The sequence below is a fragment of the Heteronotia binoei genome, chromosome 13, assembly GCF_032191835.1.
Source record: "Heteronotia binoei isolate CCM8104 ecotype False Entrance Well chromosome 13, APGP_CSIRO_Hbin_v1, whole genome shotgun sequence".
NCBI classification, from domain to species: domain Eukaryota; kingdom Metazoa; phylum Chordata; class Lepidosauria; order Squamata; family Gekkonidae; genus Heteronotia; species Heteronotia binoei.
In genome coordinates, this window is record NC_083235.1 from 74796391 (window position 1) to 74814870 (window position 18480).

Sequence of the window (18480 nt, forward strand, 5' to 3'; positions counted from 1 at the left end):
GGATTTTCAAGGCAAAAGCTGTTCAGCAGGGGTTTGCCACTGTCTGCCTGTGCGTATCCTCCTGGTATTCCTTGGAGGTCTCCCATCCCAATACAAGCCAGGACCAACTCTCTGTAGCTTCCAAGATCTGTTGAGAGATACTAGGCTAGCCGGGACGATCCAGGTTAGGGCTCCATAATGAGACTGGTTTAAAATCCTTTTTTTTTGTTGTTGTTGTAAAAAGGTTTTAATAGTAATAAGGTAATTTAAATTATGAAAACATTCATGAAATGGTTAAATGCTGAGCTTTAATTTGTTTAAAGAAAACTATTCAGCACAGAAAAATCTGTGGAATCATGGAAAATCTCCATATTCACAATCAAAACATATACCCTCCCCCTGCTTGTCAATCAGACATAGACGCAGAAGGAAATTCATGAGCCATCCAACTTAACAAAGTGTCATGCCACCATTCCTAGAAACTTGCTAACCATCCCAGAAGCGTTTAAAATCTGACTGCATTTGTATTGTTAATGTCCTGAATTGTGCAACAGAGAAGTGAAAGAAGAATACAGGTCATCCTTCTTTGGAGTATTTTATTGACTGTGGTTTTGCAGTCCTCTGTGTATTTTCAGTTTGTGCTTAGTTTTGAAGTGTGACTAAAGTTTTAATGAGTGTGACTTTCTTACCTATAACAATCTCATTTGTCATCACCTCTATCGCTGTCTCCCCTTCCAATGTTCAGGATTCCTATAGCCCTTTGATTTCCAAACTACAGAACATCCATTGAACCATACATTCATCAGACAAATAAATCAACACACAATGGATTCTTTGCAGTTATAAGGACTAAGAAAGCACTGCCATGTAATTTCTCTGCCTGCTTCAGAACCAACAATATTATGAACTGGCAAGAAAGCAATCAGAGCCCTGCAGGATCATCAGGCCAGCCCTCCACCCCATCCAGCACCCTGTTTTGCACCGAGGTCAACCAGCAGCCCAGCTATAAGCCTTGATTCCCACATGCTTGGGGGCATTTTGCCTTGGCTGTACCTCCAGAAAAGACAGACTCTCCCTGAGCGCAGCACAACTGGGGTGCATCCTGAAATGCTGCTTTCCAGGGTTTTTCTTCTCCCCACCCCAATACACACCTTGTCCCACCGGCAGAGGGAGGAAGGTGAGGGTTGAGTTTCCAAGCAGGAGCCTGGGGCTTGCTTGGGTCACGGTTGATGCCACCCCATAGTCTAAGAACCCAAAGGCTGCTCTTTGCGCAAACAGCTCTGCTGCTTCTTGCGCTAAGCTGCCCAGTGTCCCAGCTTGGAAGGAAGGTGGCTGTACGACATAGCGTGTTTCTCATCCACCCCATCTGACCTGTGCATCTGCATGTGTCCACTGTGTACACATGAGGCCTCTTTCACTGTCACTCTTTTGCAAAAGAGCATGCCAGCACCAGCCCAGTCCAGTGGCAGCGAGGGAGAGGGTGTGGATGTCTGGGGCCAGACCTGGTGATTGGCAGGCAAGGAAGGGGGTTGGCATGTGTGCCCACAAAAGGCCTCTGGGTGGAAAGAGGAGCTGGTGTCAAATTCTGGCTGGCTGGGTGAGTGATTGAGGAACAGTCTGGAGAGGCTCTGCCACCCGCAACTAGGGAGAGTGCAGGGGGTGGGGCACACCTTTGGGAGCTGCAGAATATGGTGCAAAGAGCCACTTGAGGCTCACAAGCCACAGTTTTGCCACCTTTGCACTAGAGGTTTACTTTTTAAAAGAAAAATGAAAGCTGGGAATTCAGAGTACCTGCTACACCCATAATGAGAAGGGTATCTCAATATAATATTCTACAGCCACTGAATCCAGTGAAGACAGAAGTCCTGTACCTGAGTTGAACATATGAACATATGAAGCTGCCTTCTACTGAATCAGACCCTCGGTCCATCGAAGTCAGTCTTGTCTTCTCAGACTGGCAGCGGCTCTCCAGGGTCTCAAGCTGAGGTTTTTCACACCTGTTTGCCTGGACCCTTTTTTGGAGATGCCAGGGATTGAACCTGGGACCTTCTGCTTCCCAAGCAGATACTCCCCAAGCAGATGCTCTACCACTGAGCCACCGTCCCTCCCCTGCTCTCCAGGGTCTCAAGCTGAGGTTTTTCACACCTATTTGCCTGGACCCTTTTTTGGAGATGCTGGGGATTGAACCTGGGACCTTCTGCTTCCCAAGCAGATGCTCTACCACTGAGCCACCGTCCCTCCCTGGGAGACTGGGGTCAGGAATCAGGCTCCTGGTCTTCAGGGGGGCACCACTGGGGCCAGGGCCAAGGGTAAAGGGACTCAGAGTGATGCTGGATTCCTCCGTCTCCATGGATGCCCAGGTCACTTCAATTGCGGATCGGCCTTTCATCATCTTTGGCTAATCAGGCAATTGGTTCCCTATCTCCCCGCTGGGGCTTAGTTCCAGTGATTCATGCAATGGTCACTTCCAGGTTGGATTACTTTAACTTGCTCTATGAGGGGCTACCCTCGAACCGGATCTGGAAATTGCAGCTAGTGCAGAATGCGGCAGCATGCCTGCTGGCATCGGCACACCAACTGTGCTGTCTGCTGTCTGAGTACCGCATCCGATTCAAGGTTATGGTCTGGACCTTTAAAGCCCTTTGCAGCCTGGGACTATCATACCTGCAGGACTGCCTTTCCCCACATGAACTCTGGGGAGCTTCACACTCTTCCAACTAGCACCTCCTCGTGGTCCCCAGTCTGAGGGATGTCCGCTTAGCCTCAACCAGGGCAAGGCCTTTTTCGGCCCTTTCCCCAACATGATGGAACGGGCACCCACTTGAGATCAGGGCTCTGCAGGACGGCAGGACTACAGTTCTGCAGTGCCTGTAAAGCAGCTGTTTCACCAGGCAGTGGACAATCGGTTCTTCTGGCCTCCCCTGTTCATGTCCTGTTTTCCCATGCCCTGCTGGATATGATTTGGAAACTGGAGCTTTGGGAGGGGCCTACCTCTGCCTGACAAGAGGCATGAGTTTATTGCATCACTCATTGTTTGACTGTTTTTATTGTTTGATGGAGGTTTTTTTGTTGTAAGTCGTCTGGAGCCCATTAGGGAGACAGGGCAGGGTATAAAATAAATAGATAAATAAATAAATACCGTATTTTCCGGACCATAAGACGCACCCCCCCCAAAAAAAAGTGGGGGGAAAAGTGTGTGCGTCTTATGGTCCGAAGGTACGTACCTTCCGGGGGGGGTGATCCGCTGCCTCTTCCTCCGATCCGGCGCTTCCCCCGTGCCTGCCTGCCTGGCTCCATCTTCTTCAGACAAGCGCTGGAATCGCTCCACGTGACCCCACCGCAAACCCAGGGCTTCGCAAGCGCCGGCTGTGGAGAGGGCAGCGTGCTTCCTCCTTGCCTGTGTGCCTGGCTTCACCTCTGATGCTTAAAGCAAGCGCTGGGATCGCTCCCTCCTCGCTTGCTTTAAAGCATCACAGCTGAAGCTAGCACACAGGCAAGGAGGAAGCACCCGCCCCCTCCGCAAACCCAGCGCTTTGCGAGAGCCGGCTGTGGAGAGGGCAGCGTGCTTCCTCCTTGCCTGTGTGCCTGGCTTCAGCTGTGATGTTTAAAGCAAGCGCTGGGATCGGAGGGCGGAGGGAGCGATCCCAGCGCTTGCTTTAAACATCACAGCTGAAGCTAGGCACACAGGCAAGGAGGAAGCACCCGCCCCCTCCGCAAACCCAGCGCTTTGTGAGCGCCGGCTGTGGAGAGGGCAGCGTGCTTCCTCCTTGCCTGTGTGCCTGGCTTCAGCTGTGATGTTTAAAGCAAGCGCTGGGATCGGAGGGCGGAGGGAGCGATCCCAGCGCTTGCTTTAAACATCACAGCTGAAGCTAGGCACACAGGCAAGGAGGAAGCACGCTGCCCCCTCCGCAGCCGGCGCTTGCGAAGCGCTGGGTTTGCGGTGGGGCCACGTGGAGCGATCCCAGCACTTGCCTGAAGAAGATGGAGCCAGGCAGGCAGGCGCGGGGGAAGCGCCGGATCGGAGGCAGAGGCAGTGGATCGCCCCCCAGGAGGAAGGTGCGTCCTATCCTCCGGAGCGCCTTATGGTGCGAAAAATACGGTAAGTAAGTAAATGTTTTTTTTAAAAAAAAAATTGAAAAGGACCTAGTGGCCTTAGGGAGTGGAGTGGCCACTTTTGGGATACTAGGGCAGGCAAACCTGCCATGTAGAAGTCCTGTAGCTGCTACACTTTATCTGCAGCATACCACCAACAGGGAAACTACAAAATCCCTCTCCTGTGCGGAAGCCACAAATCTTTCAGCAGGAGACCCAACCAAGTGCCAAGAGCACCCTTTGCTGGAAAAGGAAGAGATGCCTGCAGAGCACAGTTGCATTCCAGATTGATTTGGGTTTTTTTTTCCAATAAAAGTTTAATGTCCTGCATTGTGCAACAGAGAAGTAAAAGAAGAATACAGGTCATCCTTCTTTGGAGTAAGGGAGGGAGTAGCCTTACTTATGCTCACAGTATATAACTAAATAATATTTTTGCTTTGTATATTTGATGGACTGCAGAGGGACCTGGCTTGCCAAACAGCTGACACATGGGAGTAGGATAGGTAGGAGGCAGCCTGGGATGCCACCTCACCCACCCCCCATTCTGCAGCTCTCGACTTCCTGGATCACCCAGGAAGCTGAGAGTGGATGGATGGCGTGTTGGTGAAACCCTTCTCTGAGCCTGGCTTCCCTTACAAGGGAAGCCAGGCTCGGAGGACAGTGAACCCTGCCTGGCTATCACCTTGATGAGCAGGGCGCGTTCTTCTTCTCCAAGCTTGGCTTCCTTTGCAAGGAGCCCAGTTCTAGGCTTGCTACAAACTAACACTGGCTAATGCACAAGCAGGCTGTGTTAGTTTGTGGCAAGGCCAAGTCCAGCTCTTGAGCCCTGGGCACCCAAGGTCAGCACCTGCCCCCATGCCCCTCACCCATGCCTGCCCCGCCGCTGCATCCCGGGGGAGAGCAGGCACAGTGGCATGGCAGGGAGTGCAGGGAGGGCTGTGGGTGACCCGCACCCTCGCTTCTGGAAGCAATGAGAAACTGCCCTTCTTAGGGCAGTTCTGGAGCACTTCTGAGAGTGCACTCACAGGCATTCTCCTCCAAGCTTGGCTTCCCTTGCAAGGGAAGCTTGGCTTGGAGGACAGCATGCCCCGCTCAGCTGCTCTCCCCTTGAAAGTGAGAGCAGACCAGCAGGGCTCATTCTTCTTCTTTGAATTCAGAGGAGAAGAGTGTGCCTGCCCCGCCCCCTTTAGGTGAGAGCAGCAAGCGGGGCGCCTTCTCCTCCTCCAAGCTTGAAAGGGAAGCCGAGATCGGAGAAGAAGAATGCGCCCCACTAGTCAAGGCAAGAGCAGCCGGGTGGGGGCAGCCTCACCAACACCTCCAGCTACTCTCAGCTTCCCGGGTCTGTGACACCTCACCCATCCCATCCCACAGCTCTCACCTTCCCGGGTCACAGACGGGGCACCTTGCAAGGGAAGCCGAGCTTGGAGAGGAAGAACGCGCCCTGCTTGTTAAGGCGCGAGCAGTCAGGGGGCATCCTCACCAACACCTCCAGCCACTCTCACTTCCTGGGTCTGTGACACTTCACCCATCCCATCCCACAGCTCTCACCTTCCCGGGTCACAGACGGGGCACCTTGCAAGGGAAGCTGAGCTTGGAGAGGAAGAACGTGCCCTGCTTGTTAAGGCGCGAGCAGTCAGGGGGCATCCTCACCAACACCTCCAGCCACTCTCACTTCCTGGGTCTGTGACACCTCACCCATCCCATCCCACAGCTCTCACCTTCCGGGGTCACAGACGGGGCACCTTGCAAGGGAAGCCGAGTTTTGAGAGGAAGAACGTGCCCTGCTTGTTAAGGCGCGAGCAGTCAGGGGGCATCCTCACCAACACCTCCAGCCACTCTCACTTCCTGGGTCTGTGACACCTCACTCATCCCATCCCACAGCTCTCACCTTCCCGGGTCACAGATGGGGCGCCTTGCAAGGGAAGCCGAGCTTGGAGAGGAAGAACGTGCCCTGCTTGTTAAGGCGAGAGCAGTCAGGCGCTGCTCACTGAGCCTGGCTTCCTTTGCAAGGGAAGCTGGGCTTGGAGAAGAGCCTCACCAACACCTCCAGCCACTCTCAGCTTCTTGGTTCTGTGATCTGGGAAGCTGAGAGCTGCAGGGTGGGGGGTGGGGACACCTAGTGGTGCCCTGTAGGTGAGGTGACACCCCAGGCCACCTCCTACCTCTCCTACACCCATGTGTCAGCCATTTGGCAAGCCAGGTCCCTTTGGAGTCCATCAAATATACAAACAACTTAGCAAAAACATTACCTAATTATACTTAATAAAAATCACAACACAAATTTTGATCCTAAAGTAACAACATAAAATACAGATAATACCTGTTCATTCTCATAAATGGAGGTGAATGATTATCCACAATTCTAAATGTCTATGGTGCTTTACATGGTAATATTCCATGTGGGCATTTTTTTGCATGGGCATTTTTCCATGTGGGCTTTTTTCCTGTGAACATTTATGTCTGTGGGGTTTTTTCTGTGAGCTTTTTTCCTGGAACCAGTAATTAATGTCTCCTGCTCCAAAATTAGATAGTTTTAAGAAGAAGAAGATATTGGATTTATATCCCGCCCTCCACTCAGAGCAGCTCACAATCTCCTTTACCTTCCTCCCGCACAACAGACACCCTGTGAGGTGGGTGGGGCTGGAGAGGACTCTCACAGCAGCTGCCCCTTCAAGGACAACCTCTGCCAGAGCTATGGCTGACCCAAGGCCATTCCAGCAGCTGCAAGTGGAGGAGTGGGGAAGCAAACCCGGTTCTCCCAGATAAGAGTCCGCACAGTTAACCACTACACCAAACTGGCTCTCTTAATTAATGAATTATTGATTTTAACTACTGTACCATGCACCTGTTGGGATTTGCCCTGAGCCCGTTCACGGGGTAGGGTGGAATAAAAATCCACTCACTCAATAAATAAATAGTGGGTGAGATTGAAACTGTTTATGGTACTGAAAAACTGTTCTTTCCAAGTCTTGAAGGGATAATTAAATTGTACTGACATCAGCAATATGGCTGTGTCAAAAATCACTTTGCAAAGTTGGGTCACTACATCGGAATCCGCTTCCTACTTGGGTCAGCGGCATCCCATGAGAAGTAATGACGTCATCAACACAGACCCCTGAAGAGGTTAAATAGTGGTACAGCTACTCAAGCGCATAGCCCAGTAACCACAGCTGTGTATTACTCCAGCATTGCCAACTTTTCTGGCATTGCCATGAAACGAAGTCATGTTTCGTTCAGCTGTAATGTAAATGCACCTAAGACAAACTGAACTTATTTGACCTTTTATTCTATTATTGGACAGTATCCTGAAAATGCTGGAAATTGACAGGGCTTCTGCTTCTGTTTCATTGGCTACCTCTGAATGAACTGGGTTCCCCTCTCAGCTGGGTCCTTACACAATCAGTTGTTCTGAGCTAACAGCTCCTGAGCTCACTTCAACTTAGGAGTTGTTTACATGCTGAAAGAATGAATTAGGGAGTGAAGAGAGTTGACCGAGAGTCAAAAGCCCTTTGAGAGATTTGGGGCTCCCGCTTTATTTCTCTTTTAGCTCACCATAAGCAATAATAGAGGGCCTTATGGATAGAGTTCATAATTCCACAGTGAAACACGAAACCCAGTTCCTGCATTCATTACTACAATAAAGGTTCTGATCAAGAACCAAGAGCAAAACACTGAAGACACTCAAATGACACATCAAACCGGCGGGGGGGACCCCAAATGGAATGAAACACCAAGCATAAATCCTGTCACAGAAAGAGCACATATTAATTGTCACTTCATCACCTTAGAGTCCCTTGATGCCCCCCCCCCCCTGTATTCCAGTTGATGCTGAGGTATGTTGTTGCAACAGATTCCTTTCCATAGCCGTAGCTAGCAAAAAAGCAAACCGCACACTTCCACAAGGAAATGTTTCCTCTTTCTTAAAACACTGTAATCAAATATTTGGTTAACTATAAGGCCTGGATGACCGACCTAACCAGGCCAAGTTTCTGAGCAATAATGATGGGGAGGGATAAACTGAGGTTTAATGAAAGAATCAAGAGGTCTGCCAGACTTCTAAATCCTTATATCTCATCCTCTCCAACTGAGAGAGAACTAACATTTTAGTGACTTCAGCCAAAGCCAACTTCGTGGGGCAGCTTTTCAAAATTATTATTAGGGAACAGTTTTCCTCTTTAATCATGAGGCAATTCTACAAAGGAAACCAAACATTCCAAGGGATGTTTTAGAAAGCCTTGGTATCAACTTTTTATAATTGTGCACACCGCTTACCGGATCGCTCCATTCTTAAAACGATTCCACTCACTTTTCATTGCTTCAGCTATACAGAAGCAACTTGAACAAAAGGAAACATTGCTGCAAGTGTAATTAAAAAAAAAAAAAACGTAGGAGAAAGAAGTACCTCCTGCCCTCTCTCACATTCTAACATTTCTTTCCTGCCTGTCTGTTAATAGCTCTTTGCTAGCTTTAGCCTTTTAAAAATGGCTTCATGGTAGCTATTGCTGTAGAACGCAAACATCATGTTTACATCTGGAAAACATGAGGCAGACCCCTGCATTTGGACTCCCCCCTCCCTCCCTCGCTCCTCTGCCCTGCAATGCTACTTCTGCTGGCTGGATCACCATGGCAACCAGGATAGCGATAATCATAGTGAGATTCTGCTTACCGTGAAGGTGGTCTCCTTATTTTGCTTTCGAGTAGGTGATGGGGACCCAGGACTCTGAGGAGAGAGGCAAGAGGCATCATCGAAACTGCACTCCACATGCGACATGGTGTGTATCTTGAGGGGCGATTCAGTGCTGCATGCACGTCAGGTCGGAGGGACTTCTTCTTTTGCTTTGCCTGCTAGCTTAGTTTCTTCCCATATCCAGAAGTGACATGGGAAGGAGGGCTGACAGCTGAACTCTTGCACAGGAGGCTCCTGCACGGTGCTCACGAAGCAGCACACGAGCTACGTACAGCAAGATAATTCAACCGAAACATGGTGACACCTCCTCTTCCAATCAGTGCCTAGCTTAGGAATTAACCCTTCAGCTACATAGTTACTGAAAACTCCATTTCTACATTTAGTGTTGTACACATAAGTTTCCTTGGCTGTAGATTTAGATTACACTGAGACATATCCTACTGAACGCCCTGGACATAAGCAGCAAGAAGTAAGTTCCTTATACATTCGCTCTCTGCAGTAATGTTGATAACACACTGCAGGTGTCCCCAAGGCTCCCTTCCAACTCCATCTCCAAAATTATGGAATGGAATGCAAACAGACATCTGTATCAGAATGACAGCAATGGAATAACCTAAGCCAAAAACCATAGCATGCAGTATTTTAGCAAGGTTTTACACCTGCTCTAAGTGTATAAACTCAGCGGTTATTGTCTCTTGCCTGTTGCTACTGTGAAGTAACAGCCAGATGGAACATTTTCTACTGCATCTTTCACTGTAGTATGATTTTTTTGAGGAGTCTATAGTTCTCATCACGATGCATCTCACAGCGCTCCAAGATGTATGCATACCATATTGCATAGCAGCGAATAAAGCAATAAAAGGTACTTCAAGAATAGAGGCCAGCTATCTTTTCTTGGAAAAATTCCACATACGGAAACCATCTTTGGCCTTATTAAACATACAAATGAATATCCAAAGTCTCACACTAATCCACAGGGTAAGACACTTCCTTTAGGCAACACGTGCTACTAGACAGTTTGTTCCTTCATTAAGGATCTCCTCCAATGATACAGCCTATATTTGTGGTACTTTAACTTGAAACCATAGCATGCATCTCTCGCTATCCACCCTCTAGAAAATTCATTAAAAAGGTAAAGGTAGGCTCAGAACAGACGGGTATTCTGGGGCGGCTGGGAGGCGTCTCGAATTGGGCAGCGCAAAAAGATCCATCCCGGAGCCTCCCCATGCTCACCTGCATGACACTGGCATCCAGTCCATGAGGCAGCTGGGTGTCACCACATGGGAAGGTGATCTGGAAGCGGATTCCTTTGTTTTCCCGGGGGGGGGGGGGGAGCGTTGGTGCGCATAAGCGCACCAGCGCTCTGATAGGTTTCAATTTAAAAAAACCAGAACAGCTTGGGGTGGCCTGGCAGCGTCAGACTGCCAAGTCGCCTTCCATGCGCCCTTCCCTGTCCAGACGGCAATCCAAAGACTGACCACCGGCTCAAATATTTGCTACCACTTCCCCACGATAGCTTTTTGAGCCAGGTGGAGCGGTCGGAAGGACAGGGTGAGTGCGGGATGGGGACGCCCGGCAGATGTTTGCGCGCAGAGGGATTTTTTGGGCCAAGTTCAGAGGCGTCTCTGAGTTGGCCTAAAGTGCCGATCTTAATCAGCCACAGTCCCGTGCAAGCACCAGTCGATAACATATCTCCATTTTTAATTTCCCCCTCAAAGTAGCCTCTTGTAGAATCTAAAATTAGACCTTATTTCATAAGATGTTTTCATATCACCCCAATGGGGCAAGGTTTGTTTTCTTTGTTGTATGTATTGTTTGATCCTGGTGGGCAGCTGTGTTGGTCTGATGCAACAAAACTAAGTTAAACCGTTTTCCCACACAGCTTACCTCGGAGTGACATCCCTCTTCACCATGCAGCATCTGCTCGGATTTCCCCCCATCTGCTCTGCAGAAGCAGGAAGTGCCGGGGCTTCTGCGTCGCAAATGTAAATCGCTAAAACCCAGTTTACGTTAGCAACGCAAAAGCTGTGGCTCTTCCTGCTTCTGCGGAGCAGATGGTGGGAAATCCAAGCAGACGCTGCGTGGTGAAGAGGGACGTCACTCCGAGGTAAGCTGTGCGGGAAAATGGTTTTAAAATCCAGTGGCACCTTTAAGACCAAGAAAGTTTTATTCATGTTAAGAGCTTTCATGTACACACACACTTCCACAGATAAACAGAAATTTCAATTGTAAGCATTAGTTGCTCTCCTCTGGACACTTTCCAGATTAGGGTTTGTAGAATCTTTCGGGATCAAGTGCCGTGTTCTACTGGAGAAAGTTTTCCTTCCAGACGTTTTGTTCTCAGCTGCGGAGAACATCCTCAGTGGCGTTGCAGCCGGAGCAGGCGCTCAGACCTTCTTGGCTGCTGTGCATTGAGTGGGATCATGGAGGGTTGTGTTACCAGAAACGTTGGCTGACTCCTCTTTTTATGGAGGTATTAGCAAGAGGTAGACTTAGGAAGAGCTATTTTGGAGCAGGGTTCTTTCCAACTCAAGGGTTCTTTCCCCACTCAATGCACAGCAACCAAGAAGGTCTGAGCGCCTGCTCCGGCTGCAACGCCACTGAGGATGTTCTCCACAGCTGAGAACGAAACGTCTGGAAGGAAAACTTTCTCCAGTAGAACACGGCACTTGATCCCGAAAGATTCTACAAACCCTAATGATGTTACCAGCCATGAAAACCTGAAATCTTTGATAACATTCCAGATTGTTTAAGAAGAATACAAACATGTCCAGAGGAGGGTAACAAAGATGGTAAAGGGTCTGAAGAGCAAGTCCTATGAGGAAAGGTTGAAGGAGCTGGTTATGTTTAGCCTGGAAAGGAGATGACTGAGAGGTGATATGATCACCATCTTCAAGTACTTGAAGGGCTGTCAGTTAGAAGATGGTGCAGAACTGTTTCTGTTGCCCCAGAACCTCGGACCAGAGCCAACAGGTTGAAATTAAATCAGAAGAGTTTTTGGCTAAACTTTAGGAAGAACTTCCTGACAGATAGAGCAGTTCCTTAGTAGAACAGGCTTCCTCGGGAGGTGGTGGGTACTCCTTCTTTGGAGGCTTTAAACAGAGGCTAGATGGCCATCTGACAACAATGTAGATTCTTTGAACTTAGGCAGATCATTAAAGGGAGGGCAGCAAGGGTTGCATCAGTGCTCAGTTCTTATGGTCCTTTCTTACATGCCCAGGGAAATGCTGATTGCTACTTTGGGGTCAGGAAGTAATTTTCTCCAGGTCAGTTTGATCAGGGATCATGGAGGGTTGTGTTACCAGAAACGCTGGCTGACTCCTCTTTTTATGGAGGTATTAGCAAGAGGTAGACTTAGGAAGAGCTATTTTGGAGCAGGGTTCCTTCCAACAATAATACGGAGACCCAGTATCAAAAAGAAGATTCCAGATTTAAAATAGTTTAAAATATTTACTTAGAAAAAATATGCAGGAATACAATCACGCATAAGCAATCTAAATCACACAATCAAGAGACTAGGAAATTAGGAGTTAAAAATAGATATTTTGAGGGAAAATTACAGAAGTAATATTACCTGTCCAGATGTGCAGAAGTCTGTGTAGAGAAAAATGGAGATGGGCACATGCACGGCCAGTGTGTCATGTCAAAGAAGCTCATTACTTAGAGTAATGGGGGTACAACTTGTATATGGTGCCCACAGATTGCATGTGGTCATGTGGTTTGCTCTCAGTTCACACAGTCTTCGGAGGGGTGGAGACCCACTTCTGGAATATGATCAAGTTAATGATCATAGATAGGCTCTCCTGGGTATTCTGAATAGATTCCCAGTTTAAAACAAGAAGGTGAGAATGGCTCTTAATGGTTGTCAGGAAGAACCATACTGATTTAATATCTGAGACTAATTTTACACTTTGGTACTCTGGGGAACGAGGCAGGAGGGAGAGGAAGCTTGTGGGAATAGGTTTGCACATTAGCACAGGGTAACAAGCCCCGTGGCGCAGAGTGGTAAAGCTGCAGTACTGCAGTCGGAGCCCTCTGCTCATGACCTGAGTTCGATCCCAGCGGAAGCTGATTCAGATAGCCGGCTCCAGGTTGACTCAGCCTTCCATCCTTCCAAGGATGGTAAAATGAGTACCCAGCTTGCTGGAGGGAAAGTGTAGATGACTGGGGAAGGCAACGGCAAACCACCCCATAAAAAGTCTGTTGTGAAAACATTGTGAAAGTAATGTCACCCCAGAGTCGGAAACGACTGGTGCTTGCACAGGGACTACCTTTACCTTTAAAAAAACAAAAACAAGCCTGACATGACTTGGTCCATGGGGTTGCAAAGAGTCGGACTTGACTGTGCGAATGAACAACAACAAAACACAAAAGGTGTCAGGAAGGGATACTGGAAACAAGAGAGCATTAGACTGATGTTGCCAGACACCTTTAGAAATGAAGATACTTACCTGGGAGAACCCATTGTTTCAGACAATCCATTGTAGGAGGGATGGAAAGGCAGGAGACTGGAATTAGCTTTGAGGACTCTGTTTTGCAACCTTTTGCATAGACCCTTTAGATAAGCCTGGGCAAGTTTCCAGGACTAAGCAGAGTGTTTTCATTAGGCATGTTTCGTAGGATCTCTGGTTCAGGTGCAAATATGGGGCCCCAATAGGTATTGGGGTGCTTCCCTGATCACACAGTGCCACTTGGGCAACTACTTGGATAAAATAGTTGTGAATTTCATGCATTGTGCAGGGGGTTTGATGGAGGTCTCTTCCAACTCTATGATTCTATTCTGAACAGTCTACACCAGACACACAACAGCTTACCACTGGTCCAGCAATAAAACAAAAATCATCTGCTACTTCCAGGAGTGAAAACCATGTAATCAGGAACTCTAATCTCTAATCATTCTCTTAAAAAATACTTTTTTTTTGTGGTTCCCCTATGAAGCCTTATCTCTAAATGAAATATTGAGCAGAATTCTTCCTGTTTCTCCTTCATGCAGTGCACTTTCATATTAATGGAACTGCTACGTTCAGCAGCAAACCTCAACTACCTGAGCATGGTTAAGTCTTGCTACTTAACTTTGTTCAACTACATCTTAAATTCCCTGGATGGTTTTCCTTCTATCATATTAGGAGAGAATACTGCATTCTTTGGGTACCCAGCTCCATGTGTCATACGAAGCTGTATCATGCAGTCTCCACGTTTAACATAAAAGAAGAAGAAGATGATATTGGATTTATATCTCACCCTCCACTCCGAAGAGTCTCAGAGCGGCTCACCATCTCCTTTCCCTTCCTCCCCCACAACAGACACCCTGTGAGGTAAATGAAGATATTGGATTTATATCCCGCCCTCCACTCCGAATAGTCTCAGAGCGGCTCACAAACTCCTTTCCCTTCCTCCCCCACAACAGACACCCTGTGAGGTAGATGAAGATATTGGATTTATATCCCGCCCTCCACTCCGAAGAGTCTCAGAGCGGCCTACAATCTCCTTTCCCTTCCTCCCCCACAACAGACACCCTGTGAGGTAGGTGAAGATATTGGATTTATATCCCGCTTTCCACTCCAAAGAGTCTCAGAGTGGTTCACAATCTCCTGTACCTTCCTCCCCCACAACAGACACCCTGTGAGGTGGGTGGGGCTGGAGAGGGCTCTCACAGCAGCTGTCCTTTCAAGGACAACCTCTGCCAGAGCTATGGCTGACCCAAGAACACGTACCTTAAGCTTGCATCAGGCCGTTTTCACACACAGCTTACCACGGGGTCACGTTCTTGTTCTCTTCGCAGCGTCCGTTGGATTTCCCATTATCTGCACCGGATACAGGAAGTGCCGCTGCTTTTGCGTAGCAAACGTAAACTGGTAAAACCCAGTTTACGTTTGCTACGCAAAAGCCACGGCACTTCCTGTAACTCTGGCGCAGATAATGGGAAATCTGACAGACGCTGCGGAGAGAACAGGAACGTGACCACGTGGTAAGCTGTGCGCGAAAACGGTCTGAAGTTGCTTCCCACGTCTGACCTTTTACTCATCATTTCATGAAGCAGGCAATTATGAATATGACCTTTAATGACCAAAATATAAATTCTGAGGTAACAGAACCTGCCTATTGGTCTTGCCCTCCAGTAGCCTGTGAAACCCCTCCAAACCAAAAACCTAAACAGCAATCCTAAACTTGCTACAGTTTCATCCAGAGTACTACCAACACTGAGAAATAGGAGACAAGGCAGATGTTTGAAGGAAGTGCCTGTAAGGCAAGTGGTCAAAGCAAGTGAAATATCTGTATACTACAAAAGAAACATTAGAAACCTTAATTAGTGTGATTCAGGGAGCAAAGTGAGGGAAGCCACCCCCCTCACCTATTCACTCATTAGTTTGTGCCCATGTCACTGTGAACTACTTGTAGGGGCAGAACCTTATCAATCAACTGCCTTCTCAATCTGAGAAAAAGCTGGGAAACTACCTGAAGGGCAAGTCTCTCAAGAAGCCATTTTTTCCAGTAATTCCTGCTGCCAAGCCCATCCACACATTAATTATTAGCAGTGGTGCAATCTGGATGCAAAGTCCAGGAGAAGGTGATGCTTCTCCCAAAAGTTGGACGTCCTTCAGGCCAGGTATGGTTAGTAGGTGTTGTTTACTAAGGGGGAGAGGCAGCCCCGTAAATATGTTGGTCCCAGGCCACGTAAGGCTTTAAATGTCAGAACTAAGACCTTGAAACGGATCCGGTACTCAACTGGCAGCCAGTGCAGTTGCCGCAATGCTGGAAGGATGCATGCCTGGATAGATACTGTTATCAACAGCTGAGCCACTGAATTCTGTACCTGCTGGAGCTTCTGGATCAGTCTCAAGGGTAAGCCTGAGTAGAGCAAGTTAGAGTAATCCAATCTGGAAGTGACTGTTGATTGGATCACTTTAGCCAGGTCTTGGAATAATAGGAAGGGCAGTAGTTGCCTAGCCTGGTGGAGATAATAGAAGGCAGACAGAGCGACCACTGTGACCTGTGCCTCTATTGAAAGTGAGGCATCCAGCGTCACTCCCAGGGTCTTCACCTTCTGGGCCAGCACAAGAGGTGCACCATGCAGGGTTGGAAGCCGGATGCTTGATCCTAATCCCCCCCAGCCCACGTACAGGACCTCTGTTTTAGCTAGATTAAGCTTCAGGTGATTTTGCTGTAACCATCCAGCAACAGCTTCTAAAGCCAAGGTCATGTGACCCAGGGCAGAGTTTAGATGAGGGTCCATTAACAGATAGAGCTGGGTGTCATCTGCCTGTTGGTGACAGCCCAGCCCTCGGGCAATCTGGGCAAAAGAGTGCATATAGATGTTAAACATCACTGGCAAAAGAATTTCGATACTATGACATGTTGAAAACTTTATAGAATTCTTCCAAAGATATTCCCAAGTTTCCATCTGTATTTCTTTATTTACATTAATTGCCGACTTAATCATTTGAGATTTCACTACTTCATCTTCTGTAGACAATTTCAAAGGCAGTTTATATAGTTTTGAAATTAATTTTTCATTATCTCCAAGCAGAACTATTTCCATTTCTGTTTGCTCTTTTCTTATTCCTTCAGTTTTAATGTCTTTTTCCACCAAACTCTTTATTTGTTGCATTTGAAACCAGTCATATTTATTATTCAACTCTTTCGAAGTTTTCAGCTCTATTTTACTGCCTTGTATTTTTAATAGCTGATTATATGACAACCACTTTTCTTCACCAACTTCAGCAGTTATTTTTATCACTTCTGCTGGCACTATCCATAACGGTTTTCTCTCATCACCATATTTCTTATATTTCATCCACGTATTCAACAAATTATTTCTTATATAATGGTGAGAGAAAAAAACATCCATCTTTTTCTTTCCATAGTACATATAAGCATGCCAGCCGAATTTATTTCCATGACCTTCCAACCCCAAAAGTTTTCTGTTTAGTAGCGTCACCCATTCTTTTATCCACACTAAGCAGACTGCTTCATGATATAGTTTTAAATCTGGTAATTGGAATCCTCCTGTCTCTTTTGCATCTGTTAAAATTTTCATTTTGATCCTTGGTTTCTTCCCAGCCCACACAAATTCTGAGATCTTCCTCTGCCATCTGTTAAACTGTTTGCTATCCTTCACAATTGGAATAGTTTGAAATAAATACATTATTCTTGGTAAAATTTTAATTTTAATTGCAGCTATTCTTCCCAGTAATGACAAATTAAGTTTATTCCATTTTATCATGCCTTGATCCATTTTACGCCATAGCTTCTCATAATTATTTTTAAACAAATCAATAATCTTCATTGCTATCTCCACACCCAAATATTTTACCTTCGAGGTAACTTCACAACCCGTTAGCTTTTGTAACTCCTTTTGTTTACTTACTTGCATATTCTTACATAAAATTTTTGATTTTTTTTTATTTATATAAAATCCCACCAGTTCTCTGTATTCTTGTATTTTAGCTAACAGCAAAGGTGTTACTTGAGTGGGATTTTCATTTATAAACATTATATCATCTGCAAATGCTCTATATTTATAAGTAAATCCTTTTTTTAATCCTATTTCTTTGTCTTCTTGAATTTGCATCAGCAAAAATTCAAGTGTCATTATAAACAACAGTGGAGAGAGTGGACATCCTTGTCTTGTATTTTTACTAATTATCATATCTTCTGTAAGGTCTGCATTTATACATAGCCTTGCACGTTGTTCAGTATATATTGCTTTTATCATCCTTATAAAGTCTTCACCCAACTCCATTTTCTCCATAACAGCAAACATAAAGTCCCAGTTTAGATTATCAAATGCTTTCTCTGCATCCACAAAAAATAATGCTACTTCTTTTTCTGGATGTCTTTCATAATATTCTACAATATTTACAACAGTCCTAATATTGTCTCTTATTTGTCTTTTGGGGAGAAACCCTGCTTGATCTTCCTTTATAAAGTTTATCAAATATTGCTTAAGTCATTCTGCCAGTATTCTTGCGTATATTTTATAGTCATTATTCAATAATGAAATCAGTCTATAATTTTTTACATTCGTGACATCTCTATCTTCTTTTGGAATTAACGAAATCACTGCTTCCCTCCATGTATTTGGTATTTTACCTTTTAATCTTATCCTGTTCATCACTTTTTGGAGTTTTGGTATTAATTCCTCTTTAAAGGTTTTAAAGAACTTAAAGAGCTGTATATCCATCTGGCCCAGGTGCCTTTCCAATTTTCGTTGCATTGATCGCAGCTTCAATCTCTAATCTTTCAATTGGCGCATTCAAAACTTTTTCCATATTTTTTGTTAAGGGTGCTATTTTAATATTTTGTAAATACAGTTCCATCTTTTCTTTCTTTATTTTAACACCCTTAAATAGTTTAGCATAATATTTAAAAAAAATCTCTATTCCTTCTTGATCCACTATCTCTCTTCCATCAGCCACAATCTTATTAATAATTTTACTTTCTCTCTCTTTTTTTTAATTGCCAGGCCAGGTACTTTCCAGGTTTATTTGCACCCTCAAAAGACTTTTGCTGTAATTTTTTTCAAATTCCATTCCAATTCTTTATTTAATAAATGTCTCATTTGTGTTTGCAATATTGTAATCTCCCTCATAATTTTCTTTTTCCCTGGCCTTTTCCTTAACTCACTTTCTTTTTTCTTTATTTCATTTTGAATGTCCAACATCTGTTTATCTGTTGCCCTCTTATATTTATTGTTCAATGTTATCAATATTCCTCTCATT

General features: G+C 46.1%; 1 protein-coding gene across 2 annotated transcripts in view; it reads right to left on the reverse strand.

Annotated features, from left to right (window-relative positions):
- GAS7 (growth arrest specific 7) overlaps positions 1–18480 on the reverse strand; it is a 236213-nt gene that overhangs the window by 37408 nt on the left and 180325 nt on the right. For both annotated transcript variants that reach the window (XM_060252647.1, XM_060252648.1), the window contains exon 5: positions 8738–8791. In XM_060252647.1, coding sequence (XP_060108630.1) covers positions 8738–8791 — 54 coding nt within the window. The remainder of the gene's footprint in view (positions 1–8737; positions 8792–18480) is intronic.